The sequence below is a fragment of the Sturnira hondurensis genome, unplaced genomic scaffold (genome assembly GCF_014824575.4).
Source record: "Sturnira hondurensis isolate 20B ecotype Veracruz unplaced genomic scaffold, ASM1482457v3 Scaffold0014384, whole genome shotgun sequence".
Classification (NCBI taxonomy): Eukaryota; Metazoa; Chordata; class Mammalia; order Chiroptera; family Phyllostomidae; genus Sturnira; species Sturnira hondurensis.
Window position 1 is genome coordinate 35,004,807 of NW_028087015.1, and position 18,585 is coordinate 35,023,391.

At 44.8% G+C, this 18,585-nt stretch overlaps 1 protein-coding gene across 5 annotated transcripts in view; it reads right to left on the reverse strand.

Moving 5' to 3' along the window:
* The window catches only part of DROSHA (drosha ribonuclease III), a 108,051-nt gene that overhangs the window by 13,967 nt on the left and 75,499 nt on the right, over window positions 1-18,585 (reverse strand). For all 5 annotated transcript variants that reach the window (XM_037063112.1, XM_037063113.1, XM_037063114.1 and 2 more), the window contains 5 exons: window positions 16,645-16,747; window positions 14,361-14,431; window positions 9,012-9,056; window positions 7,392-7,549; window positions 6,199-6,304 (listed from right to left, as the gene is read on the reverse strand). In XM_037063112.1, the coding sequence (XP_036919007.1) occupies window positions 6,199-6,304; window positions 7,392-7,549; window positions 9,012-9,056; window positions 14,361-14,431; window positions 16,645-16,747 (483 nt within the window). The remainder of the gene's footprint in view (window positions 1-6,198; window positions 6,305-7,391; window positions 7,550-9,011; window positions 9,057-14,360; window positions 14,432-16,644; window positions 16,748-18,585) is intronic.

Consider the following 18,585-nt stretch of genomic DNA (forward strand, 5'->3'; position numbering starts at 1 on the left):
GACAGAGAGCTTCCCGACCGAGAGGCTGCGGAGCCTGCCCTCTCTGTCTGGATGATTCGTGCCCGGTGCTCCCTGGAGGTGGCAGGGAGGGACTGGGTCACTGCGTTTCAAATGCTTTATTTTTAATCCTTGCTTTCCATTATCCCAAGTCCTCCCACTAAAAAGAAAAATTTCTGCAAGTTCATCTTGCTGTTGAGTACAGTGTCTTGCACATAGCAGGCATGGGTTTAGCAACAGTTTTTAGTACAGTAGCTTGTAGTCAAGGTAAGGAGAGAAGAATGAGAGGTAAAACTGAAAAAATTAAAACCTGAAAAGGTGGCAAGACAGGCACTGTGGTCTGAGTAAACACTCTGAGGCCCCCTTACTGCCGCTCCTGACGCAGCTCGGCAGGTTCTACCCTAAAAAACAGTAACTTCAGTCTATAGAATAGAACCTCTTCCCTCTACATTCCAATTCGAATTTGGTCATCCTATAGTTATGTAAGCCCGACATTCCTTCCCAAGCAGGGCTTTCTGAATATTCAACTTGTAAAACACTCTGTTTTTCCCCATCAGCATTCAAAACCTGAAAACCGTGATTTCACTAGCTCACCTGTCCTTAGTCACTGCAGAACCCATGGCTCAAAGCCAATGGTGCCCCTCAGTGTGGGTCACTGTGGTCGTGTGCTCTTCAGTCACAGCAGTGAGTGATTTGCCATCATCCTCCGACAAAGGCAACAACCCCCCCCCAATTTTAACATCAATTTTAATCCTTAGACATTCACCAATAGGCTGTCGGCTTGCTTCCCGACACATGAAACAGTGGCCACTTCCCTCCAGCGCCACTGCCACTTCCTCCTCCACGTGACTGAGCCAACGGCCAAAGTCATGTTCGTTTGTGTATTTACCGAATATGTACAGGGAGCTGACCACATGCCAGGGACTGCTGGGCGTACAGTAATAAATAAAAATAAGCTCACCCAGAACTTGCAGGTTGGTGGGATAGGCAAACTGAAACAAACGCAGGGAAGGAAAAGAACATGAAATTTTGACTGGGGGCCCCTGGGGGAAAGTGGCCCTTGCACCCAGAAGTCACTTCAGAAGTGACATCTGATTAAGCAGTAGTGGAGACCAGACTACAGAGAGCAAGGGCTGGGAGCAGAACGGACTCCAGGCAGGAGAACAGCACAGGGAAAGCCCAGTAGCAGGAGGAGGCTCAGAGGGACTCAAAGCAGAGGCCAGTGCAGAGGTGCCTAGTGAAGAGTAAGTGACGTGAGGCCAGGCAGGCAGGCAGGCAGGCAGGCTAGACTGCTCATGGTCCTGCTTGCTCCTTAGTCACTGTCCAGAGGACAACTGAGGGCTCTAGACTGGGACACAGCCACCCTCCATTCATCCAAAGCATATTTGCTGAGCACTGGTATGCCAGGCACTCTCCAAGGACCCAGGACATCAGGAATGAAGGAAACAGACAAAATCCCTTTGCCCTCCATGGAGTTTACACTCTAGTGAGAGAAAACACGGTAAACAAGTGCAAGGACACAATGGAGATGAGGCTCCAAGCTCGGTAAAGGCCCTGTGGACAGGGGAAGAGGTTACTATTTAAACGGGGCAGGTTAAAGAAAGTCTCGCTGGCAAGACGACACTGGAACCGAGACCTGAAGGAGGTGAGCGATCTGGCCACCGTGTGTGCAAAGGCCCCATGCAAAGGTTTACTGAGGAGTCAAGACTGAGGAGGGGAGGCAAGGGGGACGGGGGCGGGGGGGGACCAGTTGTAAGGCTATGGCTGTAACTCAGGGGAAAGGTAACAGTGCACCCTGGTGAAAAGTAGTTGCACTCCAGCCAAACTTTTAAGGTACAATCAACAGGATACGCGAATGGTTGGGAGGTTTGGTAGGAGAGAAGAACAAGGGTTAAGAGTGACCCCCAGGTTTTCAGCCTGAGCAACCAGAAGAAAGTACTGATCATGACTGATGCAGAAAACACTTGGAGAGATGCAGGTCTCGGGGGGAAATAAGTTCTTTGGGGACATGTCAGGTTTGAGACTCCTGATGGAAATGCCACTAGGGGTGCCAGTGCACCTATGGGTTTGTCTGGGTAGTAGAGTATATCTATAGATTACATCTAGACACATGAGTGTGGAATTAGGGGTAGGAAGGAAAGGCTGAAGACATAAATTAGGAAGCAGTGCAGAGATGTAATTAAAGCCATGAGACCACTCATGGGAGGAAGTCGGTAGAAAGGAGGAGAGGTCGGGGAACTGGGACGCTCCAGTATGAGGAGGTTGGGGAGACGAAGAGGAACAACCAACTGGACTGAAGATGACTGACCTGCGTGGTCACAGGACGCGTGTTGTGAAAAAACTCCACTGGCCACAGCACGTAAAACAGCCCGCGCGGGAGCAAGACTTACCACAGGAAGACGAGTGTGTACAGGAAGCTGCGACACTGCCCGACAGGCCTGAGACCTGGATCCCTGCCCAACAGGATCTCTGCCTGGGACAATGTCCCTACGGGAGAGTACAAAACACCCACACGCAACCGACATCCTGGGGGGGTCTGAGCCTGCTACACTGCCTAGGGCTTTGTACAAAGAGCGTAAAATTCCTATCCTTTGCAATTTCATAAATGCTACCCCTTCTGCCTGGGTCTTTTGTCGATCATACTTCTCTTACGTTTTGACAGCTATGCTGAAGCTAGCGCAGGAGTCCAGCTGACAGAAGTTGATACCGAGTATCCGGCGATCAAGGTGAGGTGCTTACTCAAGGGATAGTATTGCCCGGCTTTGTGAGTGGTCGAGAACACATGGAGGGGAGGTGGAGGAATCAAAGGTGACTCCCAGGTTTCTGGCTTGCAACACCGGATGGCTGATGCTGCCATTCAATCACGTGGGGAGTACCAGAAGAGGGCCCGGGTGGGAAAGGATTGTTAAGTTCAGTCTTGAACATGCAGACGTCCCGAGAAGGCAGTGGGACTGGAGCTCAGAAAAGAAATGGACTGAAGAGATCTGTTTGGAAGTCATTCGCCTATAGAGCGAAATACTGGAAAAGACAGCCGAGGAAAGACTAGTAAAAAGAGAAAATGGCCTAGGAGCGGGCATTTTAGACACTGGCACATTCATTAGCTACGTAGGATAAAATGAGCCCGCAAAGGAGGCTAAGATAGGGTAGGTAAAGAGGAGAGAAAAACCAAGAGAGTGCAGTGTAAGGGTTTCGAAGCCCGTGCAAGTCAGGGTTTCAGGCAGGAGAAATGAAGCGGTCGCTCTCCTCACTGAGAGACCCATGTCTTTTAAAATATGCATTTAACGGATAACTGATCTTTGTTTTGCCAGCCAATCTGCTGGTCCTGCTGATTTTTAGCCAAAGCTTCCTATAAATATACTTAATAAAAATCATGTCACAATTTTATCATTTGTTAACATCTTTCTAATAAGTGACCCCCAAATTGTTTCATTTTAAGACAGCAAGACTGATAAACACACCTTGGATAAAACTAGTTATGGCAGTGAAATTTTGGAAAGACCACAAAACCGGAGACTGGCATAGCCCTGGTTTTACCTTTACCTAGACCTGGGAGAGAACTTTACGAGTTCTGGTTTCGCCATCTGTTCACTGCTGGGGTGGGGTTAGGGGTGTACACAGAGATTAAGATGGGAAGAAGTAAATTGGTTGATCTGCAACATCCCATCTCCACAAAATCCTAGAGCTCATAAATAATTTTGTAGAAATACATAGGTAAATGTGTGCATTTATTTAATTTTTTTAATAAAATTTTATTTATTTTTAGAGAAAGGAGAGGGAAGGGAAAAGACAGAGAAACACCAGTGAGAGAGAGCAATTACTTGGCTGCCTCTCATATGCCCCCAACCGGGGACCTGGCCCGTAACCCCGGCACGTACCCCAACCAGGAATGAACCAGCGACTCTTCGGTTCACAGGATGACCCCAAACTGAGCCACACCAGTCAGGGCAAATGTGTGTATTCACGTCCCACATTTTCAACAGTGGCTTCTATACAGCCATAGAATGAGTAACTACTTTAAGTCGTTTGGTTTGGTTTGGTTTGGCCGTTCCTCGGACCAACCAGATCCTCTGACGGCCATGAAGTCGATTCCCTGACGGAAGATACTGAATGAGCGTTTACTGACTCCCTAACACAGAGCGAGATTCCAAACACCAGTCTGTTTTTGGCAAATGCTTACATGTTCTTAAGAATTTAATATTAATTCAAGACGAGAACACTTTCTTTTCCATCCAAAAGCAGTTAATTTTAAATGGTAATCAAACTGTTCATTTTAAATTAAATTTAAAATAATAAGAGTACTGCTGAGTTCCCATACGATGATACATGGGTTACGGCAGAGACAGAATTAATATTCCCTGAGTGAGTGAATGAAGGGACCATATTTTGTTGGGCTTAGAAATTCCGCTGAAAAATTACATTTAAACGTAGCCAAATCACCAGTCTCCAATTCTAATATTTGTGTCTCATATAAACTATTTCCAGGATTCACAGTTATAGAGATAAGATCCAATTCTGTTCAAAGCAAAACATGCATAAAATTTGTAGGCATGCAAAGTAGAAAAGACTTACTATTTGCTTCAAGCATAAGAAAAGAGAAGGTCTGCATTGACAAACTGTACTACAGCTACCACTGCAGTCCCCTTTCCCGAAGGTGAGACCGCAAACTGCAAAAAGTGCCAACACCTAGATATACCATGTTTTTCCTACATATACATATCTATGATAAAGATTAACTTATAAATTAGGCCCAGTAGAAGATTAACAACCATAATTAACAAAATAGAAAAATTACAATATACTGTAGTAAAAGTTATATAAATGTGTTCTGTCCCTCTCGCGCTCAGAATATCTTACTGTACTCACCGTCCCACTTAAAGAAAGCCCTTTACGGCCTCTCTACGGAGTTCCCCAGTTGCTGGCATCACCACTCTTGTGCTCTGGTGCCGTAAAATGAGGGCAGCTGAGCACAGCGCTGCGATACCGTGAGCACTGACCTACCATGTGACTGGTGGGCAGATGGCACACGTGGCAGGAATGCGTTAGACAGAGGGACGGTTCGCGGCCCAGGCCAGCGTGGAACAGCACGAGATTTCCTCTCACTACTCACAACTGTACAAAATGTAAAACCTGGGAATCGTTCACTGGAATTTTCCCTTCATCTTTTCCGACCATGGTTGATCTCGGTAGTTGAAACTGCAGAAAGCGACACCACAGATAATGTGGAGCAACTGCCTTTTTCTTTTGCTTACTAAGGTATTTGCTTTCTCAATGCCTGGTACTAGAGGGACTACTCAGATTATTCCTTGTGTCTTGAGAGATCAGCACGTCTGGCTTCCAAATGTGTTATGCTCACCACTCCAATTACGTTACTGATCAGTTTCACAGAGTAAAAATACACAGCAAATAAAAAATCCTAGTAAAGCTTTATAAAATGAGACAAAAGTGAGAGTGGGGGCTGTTTTGCTTTGTCCATAAATCAAACCTTGTCTCTGTACGCCCCTTGCAACCCCACTGCAGTCTACGAACTACTGAGTGCCTGGCGTCTCTCTACCTCCTGACCCTTCACGCTGCGCCCTTGTCTCGGCGGTCCCAATGTGTGGCATGCCTTTGCACAGAAACTTCTTCTCACAACTTCCAATGGCCAAATGCTGCCCATCCTTAAAGGCTCAAACATCACTGTATCTGTGAAGCTTTCTTGGAACTCCACACCCAAAAGAAGCCTCATCTCTTCCTAAACAGCACAAGTGAGCAGTTTGTCTATGCCTCTTTATAATATTTACGCTGCTTGCTTATGCTTTTTTATATTGCACATGCATGTGTACAGACATGTGCACTACAGACCCATAGGTAGCTAGGTAGGTAGATCAATAGATAGACAGAATTTGTAGTTATTTATTTACATTCTAAACTTCTCCTTATGCCTGGACTAGGTGTTAACTAATATTTGCCCCCCCCGCCCATGAAGCTGACCTCAATGACTTGCACAGAGCAAGCAATCATTAAATGAAAAGCGAGTCCTTACTATACACTCCTTTGTATGTAACTTGATAATTAAACCAATAAAATCGCATGACATGCATGCTAAAGTCACCAAGAACTAAGTCACCAGTTACAGAAATAGATATTTGGCTCTTCCAGCCTCTGCTCTCTATTATACAGCAATCTTACAGAGGGAATGATTTAACAAACGCACAAACTCACAGTTAAGTGTCCTTCGTGGTGGTCTGGGAAGTGAATGAATAAATACTCGGTGGCCACCAGCTGCATTATGGAGTCACCTAGGAATTCCATCCTCTGGTTGTGGCCTCTGAATAAAGAAACACCAGTGTAAAGAGACCAATAAGTATTTACAGATTTGAAAAAAAACCCAGAATTTTTAAAAAGACGCTATTTTAAAAGGCGATGTACTTGTTCATCTTGTTGTAAAGCACAAAACTAAATATAATTCCCAAGACTCTGCTGAGTTTCAAAAACAGAGCACCGTGAGCCCCGTCTAAGGACTAAGCAGCTGCCCAGTACAGACCGGCGTGCAGCGCCTGGTCAGAGGCCAAGGAACGTCAACTGGAAGAAGCAGTGCAGACAGTGATCTTACACAGCAGTCTCCACACAGACAAAACAAAGCAAAAAGGCCCAAGAATTTTCTTTGCTAAATCTTTACTTTTTTATTGAAATACAGAGTGGGTAAAAGTAGTTGTGGGTACTCAACTACTTTTACAAGTTTAAATGAAACAGTTTATTCTTGTATTATTATTTATTAACTTGCATTTTCCCCTACGAACCTGCATATACTCCATTAATCAAATCTGGAATCTACACTAAGAATACTAAGAAAAACTAAGACAAGATTCTTTAATGTTTACAGTTTAGAGAGAGTTGTGAATATCTGATTTGAGAAGGCAAAAACTGAACAAAAAACTGCACGCAGAGAAACCACATTCTGGTTATTTTCTTCATTACCATGTGAGCTCATCTGCAAAGCACCCATCTAGAGAGGGGCTCGGAGGGCCTGCCTCTGCAGACAGAGTTTAACCGCGGCCCAGACCTGTCCACGCATCCACACTGTTTCTACGGCTTCTCTCATGCTACGGTGGCAGAATCAAGTCACTGCGACGGAGACCACATGGCCTATAAAGCCCAGAATGTGTAATATCTGACCCTTCACAGAAAAAGTGTTTACTTTCTACGCTTTTCTTACACTTTATGAAGAAATCAGATGCATGACAATGAAACCACAACTAAGCACAGCCCCTGGTCCATGCCAGCGCCTATCACCCACCTCCCGATTTCCTAGGAGTATGTCTGAAATCCCAATGCCCTTGAAGGGCACACGGCAAAGATGTGCGCCTGCCTGTCTGAAGGGTCACTATGGGGCTGTGTGGGTACTTTTAACTCACAGGGTCAGATGGTTAAATCCCACAGTTCGCAGCGTGAATGCTCTTGCCAGAAGCCGAACGTGAGTAAACATCACCCCGATTGCTTCTTCAAACTCAGTGAGCTTCTGCAGAACTGGAGAAGTCTCAATAAGTTGTCGATCAGTGTTTGGCTCTTGTAGCTGGAGGAAAAGGGGAATAAATAAAAATCTTGTACAGTTCTTGGTTACAAGAGCAATTATCAATTCTAGGACAGCGTTTTGTAAATTCCTTCTCCCATGGGCGGCAATTTCTGAAAGGCCAATAAAATGTGGAAGCTTCTTTCTCATCCCTTAGAATGGCAAACAAACCTAATATTTAAGGAAGGTTCAAGTAATATTTTCCAATCTTTTATCAAATTTCAAGGCCAAGTACTGTACACAGATTGTGCAAAGTCCCAAGTGCACTAGCTCTCCGAGGAAGAGGCAAGCTGAAGAACTGCTGGTGGAGAACATGTATCTCTAGTAACACAGCGGTTCTCCAACTTCAGCATTCGTCAGAACCCTTGCGGGGCTTGGTAAATGCACAGGGCCAGGCCCTGGTCCCCAAGTTTCTGATTCCGTACGTCTGGAGGAAGGACCCAGGACTGGCCTTCCTGGTAAGTCCCCTGGTGATGCAGATGCTGCAGGTCTGGGGGCTGCCCTCAGAACCACTGCGGTGCAGTAACTTGACTGCTATGCGTGTCTGCTAGGGACCAACCTAGTCTGGCAAATGAGCATCACTGAAACTGGATTCAGCCTACAGCGGAGAGCATTATATCATTAGGCAGGTGCTCACCATACTAATGAGCCTTTAACAACTGGCAGAGAACAAATATAAAAAGAGTAATTGAAATAATCATTTCTAACAACTGCGGGCAATTTCATATTAATAAAATATTTCTAACGTACACTGAATTAATGCCATTTATTACTATAAGGCCTCTCATGAAAGAGTTCAGTCACTAGTGACTATTCTGATTATATATAGTATACACATATGTACATATGTATACACATAGGTATATATGTATATACACACACACATATATGTATATCTCCAAGGTAAAACAGAAATAAAAGCAAAGAACAGTAAGAATTTTTACCATGTGTAGATCTTTTAAAACCTAAAATCTTGAGTGAGAAGTTATCACACTGCACTGAAGTTTTAATGTATAATATGTTTTAGGCAATCTGAGTCAGCCTTCAGTTTCCAGGGTCCAAATCAGGTTACCACTTAGCAGTGCTAATTCAGTATCTGCTCCACCTATCTGCTTCCAGGGTCCAAGTCTGCTGGCCCAGACTTGCTCCCACAGTTTCTCTGTTAAGAGCAGGCGGGTGGATACACTAGAGCCAGCACAAGCTTTGAAGACCACTTTCAGGGAGAAGAGGAGGGACCGCACTGCAACCACGACCCGTTCCCCCACGCCGTGTAAGGAAGACGCGTCCCAGTCCCGCCACGTCCCAGACCACGGAAATGCAGTGTATGGGATCCTTTCACTGCTTGTTCCAAACTTTCCCCATTTGGACACCCAGCTTACAGTCGTGATGCCACTGAAGGGAATCTAAGGGTCAAAGCAGGAGGGGAGAAAAGGCAAGCAGCACTGCCGCCCGGGGCCACACTCACCTGCAGCGGGTGCAGAGGGTAATTGAGCCAGACTTCGCGCAGGTCCTGGAAAATGGAGTGGTGCCTTTAATGCTCAAGGGAGCCATTTAACACGCTCTAGAGCACTAAATAAAATGCCATTATGTGAAATACGGAACTATTTCAGATGCTGACTCCACTTATTGCAAATTCAATAGTGCTAGCAAACTAATTTTTTTTTAAAGTGTACTCACCACTCAAACTGCCGATAGTGACTCTAATTAGCCTATTAAGCTGGGGAGGACAAGAGCCACCTCCAGCCCCAGGAGTCAAAGACTCCTTTTAAAACTAAGTTACACATTTGCTTAACCTAATACACTGGATCAAGTTGCTACCTTAATCATATTTTTTAGTTTATCATTCCCCAGAAATGTACATCAGCTGTGCCTTTGTAATTAAAACTCATCTCAAATGTCCTTTATTTCAGGTACTCATTCATTATTGTGAGCTGTTTCAAGTGGAGTGAAAAACATCCCATACCTAGTCCCTAAACTCTTAGATGAATAAGCCTGCACTTTTTACTGGGAGTCACTACAAATGTTTGCTTAGAGAGTGGGAATGAGTGGGTTTTATGGAGAAGCCCAGTGCACTGTTTTACCCATTGAGTGAAATCTGAAGGCAGTTATAACTGGAACTTCCTGCGGATCAGAGGGTTTCCCCTGGTTTCGACTCTAGGGAACCTCCAACAGAACCTACTTTCTGACCTGGATGCTAGGTTTTTGAAATAAATAACAAGAGTTTTTTTCTTAAAGAAGAAAAATATTTTTTGAATGTGGGGGTAGGGGAGAAGCATAGAAAAATTCACGATCACTGGTGACACACAGTAATGAAGGGAGAGGAAACGCCTGACACTTACGCGTAACTCGCATCTTAATAAAATACACTTAGGTGGTATTTTTACTGGCCAATATTTGAAAAGTGCTTAAATAGCAAGCTGTTTTTTAGGGCATTTTAAAGGAATTCTCTTAACCAACTGAATAACCTTGCCCTTGAATGCCCCGTGGCATGAATTGCACAGAAAGTCACTCCCTCCCTGCGACTTTCTCTTGTTCCCTCAATACCTGTTCCTCCTCCTACACCCAAAGGAACACCCAGCAGACTGACTCCAGCCTCTCCCCTGACCTCTTCATCACCTGCCCCTCCGGAGAGCTCCCCCCTCAATACTCGAGCTCCGCCCTCCATCTGGAGGACTTGCTCATCTCTGCAAGTCCTAATTCTTCGTGCCTTAATGAGCATCTTTTACCTCGCACCCCAGTGACCAAATAATAACTTTTCAGCTTTCCTTAAACCAGGGAGTATGGTGTCAGGGAAGACCTCGGGCTCTGGAGTCAGGCAGCCTGGGCACGATCCTGACTCCCTGGTGGCCGTCACTCACCCTCTCGGAGCCTCCCTTTCCTCACGTGCGTGTGAGAAAAGGTAATCACAGCACCTACTTCGAAGCGTCCTCTGACGCCTCGATGAGCAGGAGCTGGAAGCGCTAAACCCGGTGCTGGCACACAGAAAACACCACTATTAATACGGAGGATGTTCACAGTAAATAGCCAACTCCAATCTCCAAAGCTCCAAATTCTCAGGGACTTCTTGATCCATCTTTCTCCGGTGCATTCTACACTCACAAACACGGCGGCCTCTCCGGGGTGTCTGCTGCCACCTGCCTTGGTGTGTGAGCTTAATGCATGACTCACAGAGGGACTCTTTCGACTGCACCCTCCCCAGTCTGCCCTGCACGTGGAGCTAAGGTCTCGCTGAACCTCGGGGTTGGAGAAAAGTTCCCGGAAAGGATCCCGACTGTTCTATCCTGTACCAGCTCCTAGGCAAAGCCTCTACCTTCAGTCTGCTCTTATGGAAGATGTTCACTGCCTCTTGGGACATTTGTTCATGGGTATTTTTATTGAATACCTGTTATGTATTAGCTTACTAAGATGAACAGACACTATCACTGTCCTCAAAGAAGCCTAGTGGGGAAGAATAAAGGTAAGTAAGTACAATTTAATAAACTCTGATAAGTTCTATAATAGCGACACACGCTAAGTGCTAGGAAAATGCTGGCCAGGGGTGTCAGGCAGAGATTTAAGAGAAGCTGAGTCTTCAGATGTATTCAGAAGCACGTGAGGAATTAAGGAAATAGCAGAGCGAGAGAATTAAAAACAGGGCCCCGTAAATGCACAAATAAGTCTGAAAGCACACGGGCACAGAGGGGTAACTGGCAGAGCGCAGAGGATTCCAGGGCTGTGTCGTTACACATTGGTCCGAGTCCATAGGACGTGCCGCACCACAAGCGGCCCTCACGTGCACTGCGGAGTTTGCAGGATTGTGTGGGTCAGCGTTCACTGACTCTAACAAAAGCGCCACCATGGTCCGGGATCTTGAAAAACTGGGGGAGGCTACGCGTGTGTGGGGGCACAGACCAGGTGGTAAATGTGGTGCCTCCCTCTCAATTTTACTGCGAACATAAAACTGCTCTTTAAAGCTTTTTAAAAATTAAATAAAAAGGTAATTCCTAGAACGGCACAGAGGGAGTACGAAGAAAGGAGATGGGAAAAATCGGTGGGAGTCGAATTATGAACACTATTAAATGCTGTGTTGTGTAGTGTGCGGTGCAGCCTTCGGCAGGCAGTAAAGAAATCAAAGACTATAGGCCGGAAAAGCCATAATCAAATCCGTGCATTAAAAAGAAGACAGCACGACATGCCGCAGGGATGACGGACTGGAGTGGCAGGAATGGCCACCAGCTCAACACTCAGGAGCGACGGGGAGGAGGAGGAGCAGCACAGCAGCGGAAGGACCAGGGCAGACCAGCTCAAGAGGCATGGGGACCGGAAATGACGGGAGTTCACCACTGAGCAGAGGCAGGGAGAAAAAGGCTTAAGGATAAAAAAAAATTCCTAAGGATTCTGGTTTAGATCATAAAAATAAAGAAGTATGTTTTGAAGCAAAGTGATGAGTGTTTATGAGACACCTATATGAACCTGTGCTCAATGAATTTGAGCACATTTTTTCTAGTTTCTAGATACAGGGACAGATATGTAAAGACAAAAAAAGGATGGGGAGCAGGAGAACAGGAAAGTTTTCACAGTCACTGCCCCTCTCTTCCTAAGAGGGCCCCTGGGGTGATCCAATTGAAACGGTGACCCTGAATGTACTGGGCATACCGGGATGGGTACACAAACTGGAAAACGCAGAACCAACCCAGACTATCTGGAGCTGAAAGAGTAAAAGCCAGTTCAGGCTGAGAAAGAGAAAACAGCCCTGCTTACAGGGCTGGGAGGAGGACACAGATAAAGCCGACTGCAAAGTCACTGGGAAACCAAGGTTCCCTCAAGGTTGGGCAGTAGCTGTAAAATGCCAGACGGCCCCTCTTTGGGGGCTGCCCTCTGACCGGCTTCACCTTGTCTTACCCCCTAAATAAAGATCAGTGGTGACACTCAGTTGCTAAACTGCCCTGGGCTCCTGACCGTGCCCAATCCCAAATTAATCCCTTGCTGCTTCTAATCCGGCCTGAGATGAGGCAACCAACCCAGAACAGATCCCTGGCCCTCCTTAGCACCAGCCCGCACCAGCCCAGGCTCGGCAAGAACACACGCTTCCCTCTTGGGAGCGCCCACCCTCCCTGCATGGAGTCAATAATTCTTTGTTGGCTTATAGGTCTGTCCCTGGCTGTGCTGGGCTGATTAGACTTTCACAACACCATTACTCAGAAAAAAGCACAGAGGTTCGCCAAGGCCTCTCATATGCTACAACTAATAGATGTAAACCAACAGGCAGATGTCAGATGAGTTAGGGTGTCTGGCTGTGCACACTGGAACACGCTGAAGTGGGAAGACCGTCCACCACTAAGCCCTGCTGCACTGCGTGAAAGGCACACTCAAATGACGGCTGAATCTCAGCTCTGCCATTTGTAAGATAATGTTCAGACTCTGCTTTTTCATTCAGCCATTTATTCATTCCATTCCTTTAACAAGTATTTATTAAACACTGCACATGCCAGCATTGCACTCGGCACTGGAAACAGAAGATAAACTTGCTAAGTAGATGAGTGGGAGAGAAGCAGTTTAAAGAGGGGAAAGAATCTAAACAAAAACTGATGCAATTAAGAACACAAGGTGTAAGGCTGCATTTAATGCAGGAGAAGGGGAGCGGAGCGGATGGAGAGAGCAGATAAGGTGGGAGAAGAGACAGCGAGCAGGTAGGGGAGGGGACAAGGTTAGGGTGGAGGGGTGCCGAGGAGAGGCTGCAAGGAGGAAACAAAATAAAGAGTTGCTGAAATTGCCAACAAAGGAGAAAGGCAAGAACAAAGATATTTTCAGATGTGAGAAAAGGACTTCAAACACACGCCATCTGCTGCGGACATCAATCAAGACACACGTGTATTTATGGGCACAGGACAAATCGGGGGGACAGGGCTTCTGCAGATAACAGCCCGTCAGAAGGACAGTCAAACATATAAAATCATCACATATCTATAAAAACAGACTTTCAAAAAACCACACCCCCAGGTAGGAATATCCTTCAGGCCCCGTTTTTCAGAACTGTTGACTCTTGTTTTCGAGCTGCCCTAAGTGATTCAGTAATAACACCTGACAGCCACTTAAGCTGAAGGCCGCACCAAAGCTTACAGCACTAGCTTCCCGTGTTCTTTATTGTTCCAAGAGGGCTATTTCATTCAATTATAATGACATTTCCATTTGGAATACAGAGCTGCCTCTCCCTTTAAATGTTAAATTGACTTGTCTGGGTACAGAAAGCACCCAGTGCGCTCTATTCCATGCAGGATTAAAAGGTAGCTCTGGCAATACTCATAGCTTAATACTTTAGTAACAACAGAAACTATTTCGGAATCTATCATTTTTTTCTTAAACTATAATTTGCTTTTTTAAAAAAAGCACTTCCATACTCTTTATTCATGACCCTAAGAGAAGCTCCCTATGAACTGACTTTTTAAAATATACATTTATCTAGTCTGCTTAATTTGCATAAAAACAAATCCTAAACAGAGAAGCCAAAAGGCTAGAGCTTCCACTAAGTCTGCATGGGGTAGGTACCCCACGATGATAAAACAGAAAAATCATAATTAACTCTGAGATACTTCAAACTGAGGCAAAGTTCTACCCTATTTGTATTCGCATTCCATTTACAAGTGACTGGGAGAGAAGGCAGCGGGAGACGAGCCCCTTGTTCGAATGCCCACGGACCTCTCCCATCTGCATCAGAGCCAGGAGCTATTTCTGGTGCACCTCTTTCTCCACACTCTCTTTACAGCCCAAAGACTAACTGATAGGAAATCATCTGTAACGCCATGTAACCGAGAACCAAATGAGTCGAGATAAATACCGGGTCGTTAAAGAGCAAGCGTCCAAATAACTGTTTGGCTTCCTCCAGGCTTCCCTCCAAGTATACCGCTCCTACACGAGAGGAAGAGCACGCCCAAAGGGAGGCTGCATTAATATTCAGAGAAAAATCACATCCCAGGAAAAAACAGACAAGCCAGAACCCACTCACAGAAATTACCAACGAGATCAGAAGAATTGTTTAAAGGTAGCATTTTTCCTCTTTTGGCTATGTTTTGTATTATAAATAACACTGAAATAAGAAATTCAATTTACTAAAATCTAATCCAATATTGTAAATAAAAGAGGACAAATATGAACTATCACATAAGGAATGGGTATACACCTCACTGCGCACAAATACCTGACTTGACAACAATGTTTCGCTTTCTATATTTATAGTCTATGGTTAAGACCACAGGTAAAACCCGATTTCAGACCAGTGAAGGTTTCTGCAACTAAAAATCAGGACTAATTTTACCTTTAATTTGAAATAATTGTTTAAAATGTTTCAAGTAATTAGCACTGTACACACATCTGCCATTAGTCATAGCCAGTAAGTACTATAGTAACATTTTAATTGCATATCAAATAACTCTGGAGCAGGGTAATCATACATTCTTGAAATCATATTTTTATATCTGTCTCCAGAAAGGCCATTTTCATGTAAAATATTAAGGCACTTAATCACTAGAGCTGTTAGTGATCAAATACAGGTATTATCTACCATATTTGCAGTAACAACAGCAGCCAGCAGCAGGCCAGACGCTGGCCTGGGTCTCTGACCTCAAGGAGATGACGGAGGGACAGTGAGGGACAGGCTTGGATCTAAGTGACTCTGCTGCCAAGCGAACTCAATGGGACAGAAGCCAACGTCTTTGGAGACCTGGGGCCATCTCTGCTTATTTTAACAGTAGATTATAAATCAGTGTGAGACTCTGCGTCTGCCCCTAACTGGAAGAGTACACTGTATGAAAACCAGATTTGCCAGAATAATCCAGCATATTTTTAGCCTATTGAAAAAAAACCTCCAGATTATTAAAGAATAAGCATCCAAATAACTGTTTGGTATTGAGAATAGATTCTGAAGAAGCAGGTTAGGGGGCACTTCTGCCCTGGGCACTGTGCAAAGCATTTTCACATTCTTCTCTTTCTGGGAGCCTCGGTACGAGGGCGTTAAAACAGTATTACAGAATTAGGCTCATAGTAGTGATTGGGGTAGGGCAAAGGTGCCTTTGCTCTGCACGGAATGCTGCCAGGACTGCATAAGAACATCCTTCCCACGACTCTGGGTGCTAAGTAATACGCCCTCCATGTCATTGATGAGGAAGCTGAAGCTCAAAGAGGCTCAGGAACCCGGGGAAGACACAACGCTGAGAAGTGACGCAGAAGGGGCGGAATCATGTCTGCCCGGCTCTGCAGCCAACCCCCACCGTCAAAAAAGGGATGTGTTCAGAGAGCAGTAATTCTGTGTGACAGACACTGAAAATACGACATGTTCGTGGGGGAAAAAGACATAGCTGTGAACAGACTGGATAATTACTACACATTCCCTTGCTACCGTCATCAGCATCAAACTATAATGAGAAGCTTTTATATTCATGTTCAAAGGAAGAGGGCAAAATTGATAAGGAAGTACAAAGGCCTTTGAAAAATAAAATGTACTCAATCATTCACCTAAAAAAAAAAATCAAAGAATTGTCAATCTACTGTAACATTTCATTGCAAAGCACACTTGCAGTCACCAGCTAATTAATGTTCGTGACTTTCCTGTACCAACAGCAAAAAAACTAAGGAAGTAAAGTGTCTGCATCAGTCTTGCTTCGAGAATAAATAATAGCTGTATAGACTCAAGCCCCGAGGTTTAAAAAAAATGCCATGTTTTCAAGATGTTTAAATCAAAAAAATCTTGTAAATTGTTTAAAATGCGATCAAAAACAGTATCAGGGCCTCAGCAGCAACCAAGTTAATGTTTATGTATGGATGCAAGTCTGAATCAAATCTGGAAAGTAATCCATCTCCATATTAATTCACTTCGATTCCACTCAGCACATATATCCAAGCATGTCCCCGACATCCGACGACTTCAGGCACCGGGACTGGGATCAGACAGTGCGACTCTGCCCAAGGGGAGGTGCAAACACTGCGTGCAACGAGGTGGGTATCTTACTGGGGACCTCACATGCGTTAGGGACAAGTCACCCCGTCCCAAGTCCCCGCCCTGAATTTTATGTGCTCTCCAAACATTTTAGACATGCAAGAAAAGAGATTATAGAAAAAGAAATTACCTATTAAGGCTTCGAAACAATTAGCCATTGCATGGCGAAGGTCTGATTCTCTGCAAAGGTCAGGTCCGTGGGCATAAAGCATAAATCGATCCAGTTCAAGTTTCTAGAAAATTCAAAATGACAAAAAAGAGAGTAGTTGGCAAACTCCTGGCTGTAATAACGCCATAACTCCTAAGGGCGAAGAGTCACGGTTACAAATCAACTGGCTATGTCAGCACATATATTAAGGAAGTTTAGTCTACTATTCATCAGGAACCCTTATGTACGGTTCAGCTCTCATGAACCCTGACTCTTCCCCAAGCAGGCTTCTATGAAGTCTACTCCAAGTTCAGACCAAGTGGTAGCCCAGGCTGCACTAAGACCTTGCTAAAAGACCATGAGCCTTGGCTTCGCCCAGTATGTCCAGGGAGACGCAGACCCAGCCCGAAGCTAACCTGTTGGAGCCCAGAGTTCTGCAGTACTGATGATGCTGGTACTGTACAGAACAGACTTTTATGTGGGAGAGTAGGTGGGGGCCCTCAGAAGACTTCAAAATGCCTTATATCTCTAAATCCTTTCTTTTGAATTTGGTAAGGATTTGGGGGTCCCTGTATCTTTATACTTTGTCCCCTTCATGAGATCTCCATGCTCACCTTTTTGAAGGCTCAGTGAGATCTCAACAACAGGATGGATTTATTTTAAGGGCTCTGGGAATACTGTTTGTAATGAATTATGTTTCCTTTTTTATTTGGCCTCAGAAAAGTTTACAGCCAAATGTGCAGCCCACACCTAGAAACTGTGTAGCACATATGAACACATCTGTGTATACTAACCTTACCTCTGGATTCATTTCACTGTCTTACCCATATTTTCCCTTCACTTTGAGTTCAGTACCCACTTACTTCTGATCCTACTGTATTATAATATGCAAGTCAATTCAAGTCCTTCTAGAACTAGACAGAGAGTGTACTTTTAAATAAAACTCCTGAGACTGAATTCATAGAAATCATAATTCTCTCCATAAAAGAAGATGCAACATTACACAAGCATGCACTAATGCTGCTGGCATTACCATGTTATTCAATTCAAAAGATACTTACTAAGCAGTAACACACCATGTAATATGGAACAAGACACAAGTCAATGAGCAATCTAGGACAATATGACTCTCAGATATAAGATACTCAGATTTTGTGTATCATGGTATATATGCTAAAAATATCCATATCCATTTATATTGGGAAAAGAGAGAGACAATAACAACCAGACATATATGCCATCAGTACCTTGTATTGCTAGGAATCCATAAGCATAAACTATAATCAAATGAGAGTTTTGACTACCAAAATGCAACAGCAGAGAACACCTTAAAAACTGACCCCCAAGTACCAGAGTTTAGAGTCTGTAAATTTCATCCGTTTCACACCTTCACTGGGAAAACCCGGCTGCGTGCTATCTCAGGAGCCCTGCTTAAGAGTGGACTGCAAGCCATATTTTATATTACAAACCACTATTCTGGAGCAGTATGAATCTTCCAATGCCTCATAATCCCTGCTCCATATCCTTATTTTTTTCATGTAGGCATTAGGGAAACTTTTAAAAAGAAGAGTGATGTTCAACTGTGCATGTGTTAACATGTTCATTTGCCTAAAGAGTTAGCCTCGAAAAAAAAAAAAGAGTTAGCCTCGAGCTTTCCCTGCATTCTCCAAGGGGTCAGCCACCCTCCACCAAGTTCTCTCCTCTCAAATGGCTGGGAACCACTGGTCCAGACAGAAGCAGAGCCTGACTTGACCACCACTGCCTCCTGCTGGAGCAGACAGGTGTGGAGTGTGATGGGAGTGCTGGATGTCGGTGTGGAGCAAGATCACACGGAAACCCTGGAGGGAGCAACTCACCACCCCCCTCACAACTCAAGGGTTTGTGAAGCACCCCCTCATAACTCGTGCATTACGTTACACCTCC